Source organism: Myodes glareolus, chromosome 3 (genome assembly GCF_982192425.1).
Source record: "Myodes glareolus chromosome 3, mMyoGla1.1, whole genome shotgun sequence".
In the NCBI taxonomy this organism is placed as follows: Eukaryota; Metazoa; Chordata; class Mammalia; order Rodentia; family Cricetidae; genus Myodes; species Myodes glareolus.
Genome location: NC_142028.1, coordinates 3,242,647 through 3,257,161, shown reverse-complemented (window position 1 = coordinate 3,257,161; position 14,515 = coordinate 3,242,647). Strand labels below are relative to the sequence as shown.

The 14,515-nt window shown below is 42.6% G+C and overlaps 2 protein-coding genes across 2 annotated transcripts in view; one reads left to right on the top strand and one right to left on the bottom strand.

Moving 5' to 3' along the window:
• Positions 1-4,567, bottom strand: part of LOC125399366 (regulator of nonsense transcripts 2) — an 18,872-nt gene extending 14,305 nt beyond the window's left edge. The window contains 3 exon segments of the mRNA XM_087903907.1: positions 1,608-1,815; positions 2,747-2,865; positions 4,471-4,567. Coding sequence (XP_087760033.1) covers positions 1,608-1,815; positions 2,747-2,865; positions 4,471-4,567 — 424 coding nt within the window.
• Positions 1,685-14,515, top strand: Etfbkmt (electron transfer flavoprotein subunit beta lysine methyltransferase). The gene is made up of 4 exons (XM_087903936.1): positions 1,685-1,828; positions 3,419-3,825; positions 10,862-10,992; positions 13,508-14,515. Exons 3-4 carry the CDS (start codon positions 10,950-10,952, stop codon positions 13,849-13,851), a joined length of 387 nt encoding a protein of 128 aa, XP_087760062.1. The 5' UTR covers positions 1,685-1,828; positions 3,419-3,825; positions 10,862-10,949; the 3' UTR covers positions 13,852-14,515.

Here is a 14,515-nt window from a genome sequence, read left to right as displayed (position 1 = left end):
AGTATTGTTCTTTCAAGGTCTGTGAAGAATTTTGCTGAGATTTGATGAGCATTGCATTGAATCTGTAGATTGCTTTTGGTAAGATTGCTGTTTTTTACTGTTAATTCTGCCGACCTAAGAGCATGGGAGGTCTTTCCATTTTCTGGTGTCCTCTTCAATTTCTTTCTTCAAAGATTTAAGGTTTTTGTTATACAAGTCTTCCACTTGTTTGGTTAGAGTTACTTCTAGATATTTTATGCTATTTGTGGCTATTATTAAGGGTGATGCTTCTCTGATTTCTTTCTCAGCCCATTTATAATCTGTGTAAAGGAGGGCTACTGTTTTTTTTTTTAACTTAATCTTGTATCCTGCTACACTACTGAAAGTGTTTAAGAGTTGTAGAAGTTCCTTGGTAGAATTTTTTTGGGTTGCTTGTGTAAACTATCATATCATCAGCAAATAGTGAGAGTTTGACTTCTTTTTTTCCATTTGTATCCCTTTTGTTGTCTTACTGTTATAGCTGGGACCTTGGAGCTTCACCTGCTCCTGCTGGCCAAGTGCTGTGGTTAGAGGCATGAGCCGCTACACCTGGTGCTTAGAATAGTTCATGTCTACTTTTAATTATGTGCATCTGTATGTGTCTGCGTGCATGACTACAGATGCCCAAGGAGGTCAGAGACATTGGAGCCCCTCGGGCTGGAGTCACAGGCAACTGTGAACCACCTTGTGTGGGTGTGAGAGGCAGACTCAGATCCTCTACAAGCACCACACATGTTCAACCACTGCGCCATTTCTCCAGCCCCTAAATATAGACTACTAAAGTTTTTATTACATTTATTTGCTGTGGTGTGTGTGTGTGTGTGTGTGTGTGTGTGTGTGTGTGTGCTGTTGGAGAACACTTGTAGGCTCTGTGGAATTCAGGTTGTCAGGCTTGGCAGTGGGCCTAACACACTGAGACACTTGAAAGGGTACAGCTTTGGTTTTTGCTTTTCTTTTGAGACTGGGTGTCCAGAGTCCTAGCTGAATATGCCCTTGAACATCTTCCTTCCACTCCTGAGTACTAACTAGGATTAGAGATGGCTCCCAGGTCTCATGCTACATTAAAAACTCTTAACAACTGAGCCAGGCCCCAATTCAGATTTTGACCAAGCATCTGAAGAGCATTTCTCTTAATTGTAAATTTAGACACAGAAACATAGCTGGTCATTTTCTTAGTTTGGGATATAATTTTCTTTCTTTTATATCACAGCAGACTTTCATTAATGAAAGTGACATCGGTTAATTTTGGAGTCATGAGTTGAGGGACCAGTGGGAAATCTAAACTCATTAGAAAGGTGAATATAAGAGATTCAGAATCTGAGTCCTACAGACTGAAAATCACCTCATGCTGTGACTTTACAACAGGGGAGCCATATACTACGATGTATCGCAACTCAATGTGTTATTAGAGGTTTACTCACCTCTCCAGATTCAGACTCTTAGAAGTGCTTGGCATGTAGTCCTGCAGGTTTTATAAATCAGAATTCGCCAGACACGGCGCATGTAAGCTGTGCAGATGCTTCTCAAGAGACGGACCTGAGAACGCGGCCCCTAGTCTGAAGATTGCAAAGTTAACCGAAGTATTTTACCGTTCTCAGCTGCCTTGAGAACTGAGGGAGGTCCAAAACAAAACACAGCTAAGAAGCGGGGCGGAGCTGGTGTGTCCTGGCGGCTGCGCGGTCCGGGTTTCTCCGCCTCCACGTTCCGGCCGCTCTGTTTTTCCTGCTGCCGGTTCAGACTTCCTGTCCGGAGAAAGCCAACTCGGTGCGCTTTTTTTTTTCTTCTACGCGTGAAGCTCTAGCAGAGTCAGGTAAGGTCACAAGGACCGCACTATCCTTTTAAAAGTAGAGTCCTGTCCGTTTTTCTTTTTCTTTTCTTTTTTTTTTTTTCTTAGGAAAGTAACGTGGTCACAAGCATTGTTTGGAATTTAACTTTTATTTCTTTGCTTGAGGATAAGGTCTCACTTTGTAGCCTTGGCCCGCAAAGCAGCCCAGACTGACTCTAATTAGAGGCAGTCCCGACTTAGCGTCCCAAGTGATGATATTACAGATAGGTACTACTGTGCCCTGCATGGTTCGTTCTCTCTCTCTCTCTCTCTCTCTCTCTCTCTCTCTCTCTCTCTCTCTCTCTCTCTCTCTCTCTCAGAATGTGTTACCAGAAGCTATGTGTGCTCTCTTAATTAAGCGAGTTCTCTTAATGCCTGCAACAACAGCAAAAAGGAGCTGGAGAGATGGTTCAGAAGTAAAGAGCACTTGCTGCTCTTGCGGAGGACCAAGGTCAGTTCCCAGTACCCACGTCATGCAGCTTGCAGCTGCCTATAAGGGGAGCTGGTGCCTCTGCAGACGGTCACATACACTCAGACACAATTAAAATAAATCTTTAAGACAACAACAAGCCAGGCATAGTGGCACATGCCATTAGTGTCAGCGTTCTGGAGGCAGATGCAGGTGGATATCTGTGAGTTCAAGGTGTGAGTTTCAGGATAGCCAGAGCTGCATAATAGAGAGACCCCGTGCCAAAAAACAAACAAAAAATGGTATTTGTCACTTTTCCTTTCTAAGGTATACTTTGGGTTATAAATATTTTAAGTTTAGGTTTGGTAATTGACAGGAATTTAGTATTGACAGGAATTTAGAAGTTGGTGTCCTTGTATTACTGGGAAATCCACACCGGGTATGATGACGTGTACCTATAGTCTCAACCCTAGAAGTTGATGTCCTTGTATTACAGTGAAATCCACGCCGGGTATGATGGCGTATACCTGTAGTCTCAGCCCTGGAAGTTGGTGTCCTTGTATTATAGTGAAGTCCACGCCGGGTGTGATGGCGTGTACCTGTAGTCTCAGTCCTTAAGAGACAGAAGCAGGAGGATAACCGCAAACTTGATGTCAGATTGGTCAGCATAGCTACAATCCTGGGCTACAGTCCAAGTCTGTATTTGATGGATGAGTGTTTTGTCTGCGTGGTGCCTAGCAATGCCAGAAGAGAGCGCCAGATCCCCTGGAACTGGAGTTACAGTTGTGAGAGGCCGCGGGGGTGCTAAGAACTGAACCTGGGTCCTCTGCAGGAGCATCAGGTGCCCCTAACTGCTGAACCAGCGCATTAGCCTCAGCTCAAGTCTACCCTAAAAACAAAACAAACAAAAAGGTGGAGCTTATTTCATTTTCTTGAAGATTGTTGTGAAATAAAAAGCCCTGTGTATTTTTGTGATTATGGATTACAAAAAGGATTTCACAGGAAAAAAAAAGGATTTTTTTAACCCAAATTGATAAGTGAAAACTGTCCTCTGACATGAACATACGTTTGTGAGTTGTTAGAGCATACACTAGCTTATTTTCTTGTCATGTTGAAGGGTATGGACTAAGAATTTTCAGTATTGTTTGTTTGTTTGTTTGTTACAGAGATCCAAAATTCCATTGTCCACTAAGTGGAGAGGCAGACCCTCATTCTGTCTGCTTGGGGAGCAGTCTGTTTAGTACCGACACTGACAGAACCTGAGGTTTGGAAAAGTACTAATGGCTTTCAGCCTGGCTTGGAAAAATTCCAGGAGCCAATGGCGTTTGCTGCGGAGTGTGAGCAGTGGGGTCCCTCTGTTTCCCTGGAGGACAGCAGGCAGCTGTTTGGACCCTGAGATGAAAGCCTACCTGGAGGAGAATACTGAAGTCACCAGCAGTGGCAGCCTTACCCCTGAAATCCAGTTACGGCTTTTGACCCCCAGGTGCAAGTTCTGGTGGGAAAGGGCTGACTTGTGGCCCTACAGTGACCCCTACTGGGCAATCTACTGGCCAGGAGGCCAGGCCCTCTCTAGGTATGTCTCATTAAATGTGAATCTTTACAGCTGTTGAAGAAGACCCTTTCTCCTCTCAGCACCGCCCCCACCTCCATTCCATTTTTTTTCTGACCCTATAACATTACAGCAAACCCAGAAAATCCCTGGGGCTTGTGCAGATCCCAGCTTGTGTATGGTGTGGATTGCTATCCTTCTCATAAAATTAGAAGATTTGTCCTGTGGGAAGACAAAGTCACCTCCAAAACATCGTCCTGTAGTGATCCATGATGTTGTGTGCATCCTTGTAATCCTAGCACTTGGTAGCTGAACCAGGAGGGTTGAAAGTTTGAAGCTATCCTGTGATACATAGTTTTCTTTAGAAATTTAAATAGTCTTTGTGTACTTACATACTTGACTTTGACATTACCTACAAGACACACCTCTGAGAATGGCTATGAGGGTGTGCTTTTGTTAGGTAATTACTGTAATAAAAAACACAACCAAAAGCAACTTGGGGAGGAAACGGTTTGTTTCATTTTATACTTCCCGGTCACAGTTCACCCTCTGGAAGTCAAGTCAGGAACTTGGAGGCAGGAACTGAAGAAGGGGCCACGAAGGAGCCCTGCTTTTGGGCTTGCTCTTCATGGCTTGCTCAGCCTGCTTTCTAATACCACACAGGACTACCTGCGCAGTGCATTTCCCCCAGTGGGCTGGGCCCTCCCATATCAGCCACTGGTGTGGACCGTATAGGGGCCATTGCTGCTTGACAAAGTTCCAGCATTTCGACTTTGCGAATCACAATTCTCCAGTACCTGTTTACTTTCATTTTTAATAATTCTCACTATGTTCTGTGGGAGTTAGTTCCCTTATGCATTTTCCTTTGGGAAATTTTGTGTGGGCTTTGAAGGATGAAAATGTATAAAATGGCAGCTTCTTAAAACAAAATAGTTCTTTGGAAAAAATTCCCTTCCACCAAGGAACCATATAGCGTGATAACTCTGCCTGCTCCCATACAGGTTAACACCAAACTAGAAAGTTTAGATAAATAATATATGCTTGATAAATAAGGTATATTTGATAATCAAGACTTATGAATTCCTAAGGTCTACTCAGGTTCACAGTAACATTTCTCTAGCTTCATCTTTGCTTACTTTAAGTTTTAGCTAGTTGGATAAATTAAGCCACATAAAAAACTGTAATCTATAATGAAATATCTGGTCCCCCAAGAAAGTCCTTTTCCCAAGGTCAGGCATTTAGACAAAGCACCTGTGATAGTTTGACTGTCATTGGCCCTCATAATCTCATAGGGAGCGGCACTGTTAGGAGGTGTGGCCTTGTAGGAAGGGTATCACTGTGGGGGCAGGCTTTGAGGTCTCTTTTGCTTCAGCTTTGCATAGTGTCAGAGTCTACTTTCTGTTGCCTTCTGATCGAGATGTGGCTAGCACCATGTCTGCCTGCATACCACCATGCTCCCCACCATAGAAACCGTAACTAAGACAGAAGTTGGTACCAGCGACTGAGGTATTGTTGTGATAGGCCGGACCGTGTTTTGTTTGGAGGAATTTGGACTTTGGTAGTTTGGGTTAGGAAAACAGTGGAATACTGTAAACACTGCTTACTGGGTCATTCTAGAAAGAACATGGAAGACAATGGTGCTGTTGATGATTTGACTGTCTAGGGCTAGATCAATAGATTCAGAGGAGAAGAATTTTAGTATGTTGCCTAGAAATTGTTCTTGTGATATTTTGGTGAAAAATGTGAATGTTTTTTGTCCTTGTCTGAAGAGTCTGTCTGAGGCTAAATTGAAGAGCTTTAGATTAATTCTAAAGCAGAGGAAAGTCTGCTTTAAGTCGGCAGAGGAAAACCCTGGTGAAGGTTTATAATGAAAAGGAGAACGCTGAGGTGGAACAATACAAAATGTACAGTTCAAGGAGAAAAGGAGCACCAGGAACTGGAATGGAGTTAAGTCCTGTGCTCAAAGAGATCAACAGATTAAAGAAGAACAGGATATTAAATGAAGTTAAAGGGAGTGGTGACCTCAGGGTAAGACCCCACCCAGCTAATATTTCAATTAGTAAAAAGGAGTTAAAGAAAATTTAGAGCCAGGTATGGTGGTGCACATCTTTAATCCTAGTACTTAGGAGACAGAGGCAAGTAGATCTCTTGAGTTTGAGGTCAGTCTGGTCTAGAGATCCAATTTCAGGATAGCTATGCTTAGGCAGCGAAGGACAGAAAGTTGGTGAAGATGTAATGAAACAAGGGGGTCATATTCTAGCCCCAACAAGCCGCAGAACTTGTCAGCTTCTGGAATTAAGTATAGAAAAAGAGGCTGTGAAATTTTCCTGTAAGACTAAGGCAAGCCGGTGAGCCCAGGCATGTGTCAGGTGTTCCTGAGTGGAAGCCTGGAGAGGCCATTGTGTGAAGCTGTGAAGGTGAAGCCTGGAGTGTCTTAGAGAACCTAAAATGTTGGAGATGCCAGAACCATGGGATACCTGCTGAGGAGAGCTGCTAACAGGGAGGGGAACCAGTCCAAGAAATGTATTGCAGTCAGCAAAGATGAAAGGAGTTGGAGATCTCAAGAGCATTTTGACATCAGTCATGGAGAGAGTTTGAAGTTTGCCCAGCTGGTTTTTGGCCTTGCCTTGGTCCAGTGTTTCCTCACTGTGTTCCCTTTCCTCCATTTTGAAATTGTAATGTATGTCCTGTGCCATTATATGTTGGAAGTGTGTTATCTGCTTTTTTTACTTTGACTTATAGTGGGTTACAGTTAAAAGATTGCATGACTCTCAGAAGAGACTTCGGAATTTGGACTTTTAAACATTGTTGAGACTGTGATAGACCATGGGGACTTTTGAAGTTGAACTAAATACATTTTGCATCTTGATATGGCTACTAGCTTATAGGGGCCAGGGAGTGGAATGTAATTGACCCCCATAATCTCATAGGGAGTCACACTATTAAGAGGTATGACATTGTTGGAGTGGGTATGGCTCTGTTGGAGCAAGTGTGTCACTGTGGGGGTGGGGTTTGAGGTTTCCTATGCTTAGGATACCACCCAGTGTCTCAGTTCACTTCCTGTTGCCCATAAGATGTCAGACTCTCACTCCTGAACCATCATGTCTGCTCGCACACTGCCACGCTTCCCACCATGATGATAATGGATGTAACCTCTGAACTGTAAGCCACCCCAATGAGGGCGGACATGGTCATGGTGTCTCTTCACAGCAATAAAAACCCAAAGACAGATCCCATCCCCTCAGGGGCTTGAAGAAAGTTCCTCCTTGCTCAAAAGAGCATAATTTTTATCTCTGACAAGAGGAACTTGTAGCCCTTCCCTTAACACGTAACTGTGGTGACTATGGTGACTGTTAACTTGTCAGGGTCAGTACTGACTTCCTCCTTTCTTCCATTTAATCCTCTCTGCAATTAGAGAGTCTAAAAGGTGTGTAGCCTTTTTTTTTTTTTTTTAAAGTAAAGTGGCAGCCATCCAGATTCACCCTCTGATCCTCTCAGTCCTCACCAACTCCATACCTCCTCTTTGGGACCTGGACCCTGCTGGAGCTGGACCTCAGCAAAACATTAAAGAAGAAAATGTTTCCTAGGCTTGCCTGTCCATAAGCCAAACTGGTGGAGGCATTTTCTCAACTGAGAGCCTTTCCCACTTGCCTCTAGCTAGTGTCAAGTTGACAAAAAAAAAAAAAAAAAAAACCAAAAAAAAAAACCAAAAACCAACAACAACAAAAAAAACCTGAACAAGCTTGGCTGTTTCCAGTGAGGCTTAACAGAGGGAAGGCCCATCTTGAATGTGGGTGACATTGTTCTAACAGGAATGGGTCACTCACTGAATACAAAGAGAAAAGGGAAGAAAGCTACCTGGGTCCTTGTCGGGATCCATGTGCCAGCCACAACATAAACTATCTATTTGGACTGGTGTGGAGGCGCGGGAGTAAAGGCACAACTCACATGGCTTTATTGGGAGGGAGATTCTCAGAGATCCCTTATGAAACCCTGAGTTTACCTCCTGAAAATTCCTCTGCGTTTATTCTCCAAACAGCCTTTATACCAAAAACTTAAACTGAGGGGGAAATACATTAGCATTCTGTTTCCTAAGTAACCAGGTGAATGGCTTTACTCACGCCCACATCTACCTATGCCTGCTCTGTCACATCTTCCTGCTCCGTATGCCAGCTCTGTCACATAGGCTGAATTAGCATCTCTATTCAGGCATCCTCCAAATTACAGAGAAGGAGCAAAACAACATCCTGACCCCTTGTTAGGTAGGGACAGCCTGCCTAAGGCTACGTGACCACCTCAGGTGTGCTATGACTTGAGAGCCTGGCTACCGCACTGTGTAGAAATATGAGCCTACAAGTCCTACAGTTCTCTTCTTCCTAATTTATACTGATGTTAGCAAGCACTCTCACACTTTGGCTGTCACAGCCCCCTCCTACCAGACCTTCCTTCCTCATGACAGACAGTATCTCCAAACTGTTCCTTCAGAAGAAACTCTTCCTCACACCTTACAAGTTTCCTGTCAGGTACTTGGTTACAGCAATGAATCATACTAACTTTTTTTTTAAATTTTTTAATTTTTTTGAGACAAGGTCTCACCATTGCAGTCCTGGCTGTCCTGGAACTTGCTCTGTAGACCAGGCTGTCCTGGATCTCAGAGATCCACCTGCCTCTGCCTCCTAGTGCTGGGATTAAAGGCATGTACCACTAAGCAACTTTTAAAAAAATCTGTTTTGTGTATGACTGTTTTGCCTGAATGTGTGTCTGTGTACCTTGTATATCTGGTGCCCATGAAGATCAGAAAAAGGCATCAGATCCCCTGGGACTGGAGTAATAGACAGCTGTGAGCTGTCATGTGGGTTCTGGGACTTGAACCTTGATCTTCTACAAGAGCAACAAGTGCTCTTAACTGCTGAGCCAACTCTCCAACCCTCACACTAACTCACCCCCAAGGTATTGTTTTGATAGTAGTGCTTTGGTGCTTCAATGCATAGCTTTACCCCTTATATGCAGCATGAATAATAAAAACCCAGAGACAGATATTGGGGTTCAAGCTGAAGATCAGAAAAGCAAAGCAGCCAATCACTAGAGAGACCTTTTACCTCTACCAAACCTTAAACCAAAAGGGCAAGATTCTGGCTCCATGAATCCTCAGACTCCACATTCCAGTGCGTCTGTTCCCCTTTATATCCCTCTCTCTGCCCAGCCATATTCCTCCTGTATCTACCTCCCTAGTGCTGCAATTAAAGATGTGAACCACTATCACCTGGATCTGTTTCTGGATTGATTTTGTGTAGCCCAAGGGATCCTTGAACTCACAGAGATCCATTAGCCTCTGTCTCCTGAGTCCTGGGAGTAAAGGTGTGTGCTGCCATTGCCTGGCCCCTAGTAGTTTAGCATTGCACTCTGATCCTCAGGCAAGCTTTATTTATTAAAATATGAAAAAAATAACACTACACTTACACAAGATTTTTAAGTATCCATATGGTGTGGGAGAACTGTCTGTATTCTGTCAATCATATTTTAATAAAACGCTGATTGGCCAGGCAGGCAGTATAGGCGGGAAAGCCAGACAGGAAGTAGGGGTGGAGCAAAGAGACTGGGAGTATTCTGGGACACAGGAAGCTCCCTCCGTCACTCCTGCGCAGACCACCGAAGAGGCAGCATGTAACTTGCCCAGCTGAGAAAGGTACAGAGCCATGTGGCTAATGTAGATAAGGATAATGGAGTAACATAAGTTATAAGAGTTAACAAGAAGCCTGACCTAATGGGCCAATCCGTTTATAACCTTATGGAGTCCTGTGTGTGATTTCTCTTTGGGATTTGCCAGCTGTGGGGTACCAGGCGGGACGGAAACCCCAACAAACCAGCCCCCTCATGTTACATTCATAAGTAAAGATAAGTAAGGAAAATATCCATAAGTAAAGCATCTACCCTATAAGATGGTAGAGGTCCTTCTTTCTATGTGTTGCTACTATTGGTTACTAAAGAAACTGCCTTGGCCTGAAAGGCCAGAACTTAGGTAGGCAGAGAAGACAGAACTGAATTCTGGGGGAAAGAAAGCGGAGTGAGAGAACAGACATGGATCCTCCACCTGAGACGGTCGCTGGTTAGAATCTTTCCCGGTAAGCCACTGCCATGTGGTGATAGACAGATAAATAAAAATGGGTTAAATCAAGATGTGAGAGTTAGCCAATAAGAGGCTAGAACTAATGGGCCAAGCAGTGATTTAATTAACATAGTTTCTGTGTGGTTCTTTTGGGGCTAAGCTAGCCGGGCGACCGGGATGAACAAGCGGGCCCCTCACTACAACAATCCTCTCATTACAACAATAAGAAACTAATGTCAGCTGTTAAAGAACCTACCTGGTCATGAAAGATTCATATGCCTTACGTACATATCATCAGTTAGGACAGAGTTCCTAGGTGGATCCTAAAGACCCAACCCTTCAATGATCCTGCATTAATACTGTAAGCCCCACCCTCTCCTTGAACTGCCTCTTCGGGACACAGGAAGTATGAGTGGTTGGGGTTTTCTCTATGGCAGCTCAAAGACATCTTAGGTGGACCCTGCATTTGGTTTGAATCTTCATTTTTAAGCTCTCTCATCTTGTTTTTCATATAGCTGTAACTGGGCTTTTTGTTAAGAAATAGTAGCTGAAACAAAGGCAAGTACTTCTACTTTGCTGTAGCAATGATCATGATTTCATCTGGTTATGTCTTAAGGGGATGTAGCGGTCAAACAAAAGGTATTCCTGTTCCCCAGGAATAGTATTGTTACTCCTGGTCTAGGTCAGGTATGTTCTATACCCTGGGGAAAAATTACAATTAATTGCTTTGCGTGTTTGTGTGTGATAGCACAGGCATTCCATGGTGTGCATGTGAAGGGTCAGAGGACAACTTTCATGGATTGGTTTTCTCCTTCCACTATGTTGAAGTCAGGTCATCAGACTTGGCAGCAAGCATTTTGACCTGCTGAACCATTTCGCCTTTTTAATTATTTTTCATACTCCTCACTGCCCTTTTCCATCCTTTAGGTATTTTTCCCTTTCTCTCTAATTTAGGTATCTTTTGGATAACCCTGATGTTGTTTGAGGAAAGTCGGTCTTAGATCTTGGGAGTGGATGTGGAGCTACAGCAATTGCTGCTAAGATGAGCGGAGCATCAGAGATCTTGGCCAATGACATAGACCCCCGTAAGGACTGCGCGTTTTAAAACATGTAAAGCTCACCACTTCCCTTTCAGGATATATCGAGATATCTTATTACCTTGTTTGTAATCTGATATTGTGAGGTATGTTCAGTGGGGCATGATCTGGGGTCTTAACTGACAGTGCATCTCCCCAAGAGGATCTGATGTGTTTGCAGAAGGATACAAACGTGGGGACATGTATGCTAGCTTCTTGGTTGAGAATTCCCTGACATGTGTAAGTAATGTTTATTTGACACAAAATTCAAGTAAAGATAAGCTTGTGTCTTTAGTGGATATTTTTTTACTTCATTAGGACCAAAGTTGCCCAAGTTGTTGGGTACGGGCAGAGGCAGGTGGACTCCAGAGTTCTGAACCAGCTAGGGCTACAAGGGAGGGAGGGCGAACAAAGGCCTGCGTGGTGACAAGTAAGCTTTTATTTTATCTGATTCTTTTCATGATCCTGTCTTCACTTAGGGTAGAGCCCTCCAGGAGTCTTATTTTATTAAGAGGTTTCAGTTATAACTTAAGTTCAACATTTTTGTCTGTCTACAGTAAACAAACATACAAAAAAAATAACCAGAAAGTGTTCCTAAATATCCTACCATTGCTGTTCTATATTCATTATATAGCTTTAAAAAATTCCTTATAATCCACGTGAGAAAGCAGTAGACCACCATGAATATAAGATCAAATAAGAGTCTTTTATTTAAGCTAGCGTCTAAGAGCTGGCTTTCGTCACAGCGAACTCTCGGCCCCTATATTAAACACTACAGAATTTATAAGGATAAAAGACCACAATTGAATCACACCAGGTGCAGGCTAGGGGAGTTTTACTTTAAACAAGGGATCATTTCCCAGCAAAGAAAAAGGAACACTGATCTGTTAAACATTTTATAAGCATCATTTGATTTCTCAGAAGGGAGAAACTGCTCTGTCTAGCAGGATGTAGTTCTGGGAGGTGGGTATGGAATCAGGATAACCTGATCTCTCTTAGACCAATTCCCCTTCTCACCCTCCCTCTTTCTTTTTTTGAGACAGGGTCTCATATAGCCCAGGATGGCCTCAACTACCTATGTAGCTAAGAATGACCTTGGATTTTTGATCTCTCAAGTGCCACAGTTATGGGCATGCACCACCACACACAGCTTCTTTGTTTTGTTTTTAGTTTGTTTGTTTGAGACAAGGTCTTCTGATGTAGACCCAGCTGGCCTGGTACCTCCCTTTGTAGCTCAGGCTGGCTAATACTTGCAGAGATCCTACACATCTTGGAGTCAGAGGTATGCATCATCATGCCCAGCCAGTATATAGTTTATATTGACATAAACTTTGGACTTCTTTGCTGAAAAAACAACAACAACAGGGGCTGGAGAGATAGTTCCGTGGTTAAGAGCACTGGCTGCTATTCCAGAGGACCCAGGCTCAATTCCCAGCCCCAATATGGCAGCTCACAGCTGTCTGTGACTACAGTTCCAGGGATCTAACACCCTCACACAGACACGAGTGCAGACAAAACACCAGTGCACATAAAGTTAAATTAAATTCAACCAAAAATCCCTTTTAACAAAGAAGGTAAGTATAAGATTATTTTTACAGTTACTTATTTATTCATCTGTGTGTGTGCACAGTGCACACCACATGGGGATATGAGGAGGACAGCTTGTGGGATTTGACTCCCTTTTTTCACTATGTGTATTTTAGGCTTTGAACTCTGTTTGATTTGTTGAGATAGGTTCTTTCTGTGTAGTTCTGGCTGTCCTGGAACTCCCTGTGTCCTGGAACTCCCCAGGCTGGCCTCAAATTCACAGAGACCTCCCTGTCACTGCCTCTTGTGTGCTGAAAAGTAGTGTGTAACCATGCTTGGCCTTCAGATGTTGAACTCTTGTTAGATTTAGTAGCAAGCATCTTAACCATTTCACTGGCCCCTATTGTTAGATTTAAAAAGGTGTTTAACCACAGAAACTCAGACTTATGACTTTTGCAATCCATAAAAATGGCAATTTCTGGGAATACAAATATTTATGCAAGGTTTGTGGGTATGATATGAAAGACATTCTCTTTCCCAAAAAGGTGACCTTTTGCAACACATTACTTCTCTCATCAGTGTTAAAGTCTCGGTTAAGAAGTCTAAATAGCAAATGATACAGAGTTTGTACACAAGGCTTACATATCATGGAGTTACAGGATGTGTTTGTGAGTTTTTAATAATTAATAAATTAATAATTACTAAATTGGAAAAAATTCTAAATACGATTGCCTAAGGAGTAGAGAAAGAGGCATATTGTCTGTTAAAGTTTTTAATCTCATTCAAAGATAATAAAATTGTTTCTAAGCCAAGTTCAACTCTTTATGCAGAATTCATATTAATCATTGTTGATCAATACTGCTCTTTTAAGAAAGCTTGGGCCGAAACAGAAAATAAAATATAGAGCTTATGTGGGGGAAAATGTGTCTTTAAATAATAAGAAATTAAATAGCTTACTAATATATGCTTATAGACCAATTTATCCTGTTTTGTAAAGTTGCAGGAATGGCGATTACACTAAACTGCAAATTAAATGGACTGAACCCGTTTCCCATTTTAACCAAAAACATTTTGAATATGCAACCAAGTAAGTTTGATCTCATTGTTCTTGGAGATATGTTTTATGATGAAGACCTTGCAAACAATCTTCATTTGTGGCTGGAGAAGTATTTTTGGACCCACAGAGCCCGAATTTTGATTGGTGACCCTGGGAGGCCCCAGTTCAGTGGACACAGCATTCAGCATCAGCTGCACCAACTAGAAGAATACACACTTCCAGAGCCAACTCAGCAGGATAACAATGGACTGACCACAAGTGCAGTGTGGGATTTTCATCCCTGATTTGTCAGAGTGCTTTCAAGTGTTTGCATTAAACTCTAAAAATTTCCTCTGTAGGACATAGTTTAAAGAATGCAATTCAGTGAGGGTGGGTGGCTCGAGGCTTAAATACCACCACTTGGGAGACGAGGTGGGTTGATTTCTCTGAATTTGAAGCCAGAATAGTCTACATGGTGAATTAGTTCCAGGACAGCCAGAACTACATAGTGAGACTCTAATGGAGGGAACTATTTAAAATTTCTCTGTTCAGCCCTACATAGTGGTGCCCGCTTTTAATCCCAGCACATGGGAGGCAGAGGCAGGTGGATCTCTGAATTTGAGGCCAGCCTGGTCTACAGAGTGAGTTCCAGGACAGCAGAGCTACACAGTGAGACCTGGTCTCAAAATGAACAAGTAAAAATTAGTAAGTAAATAAAAAGAAAGAAAATTTCACATTCCTTTGCTATTCCACCTTGAATAACTCTGTATGGTTTACTAAAGTTAGTAATGGTTATGCTCCCATTTCACATACCAGGTTGGCAGGATTTTATAAGAACAAAATACTCTAAGCAAAAATAATGTGAATACATATCACACACAACTGATTATGTAGAAGGTATATCTTATATGTATGGATATAACATATACAATTTGCTACAGTATTAATAAAATATCTCTGGAAAGATAA

Bases quoted from the DNA above. Each gene is read 5' to 3' on its own strand.
- Etfbkmt (XM_087903936.1), top strand. From the start codon at position 10,950: ATGAGCGGAGCATCAGAGATCTTGGCCAATGACATAGACCCCC. The intron at 10,993-13,507 runs GTAAGGACTGCG...TGTTTTGTAAAG, and splicing joins GGCCAATGACATAGACCCCC to TTGCAGGAATGGCGATTACA.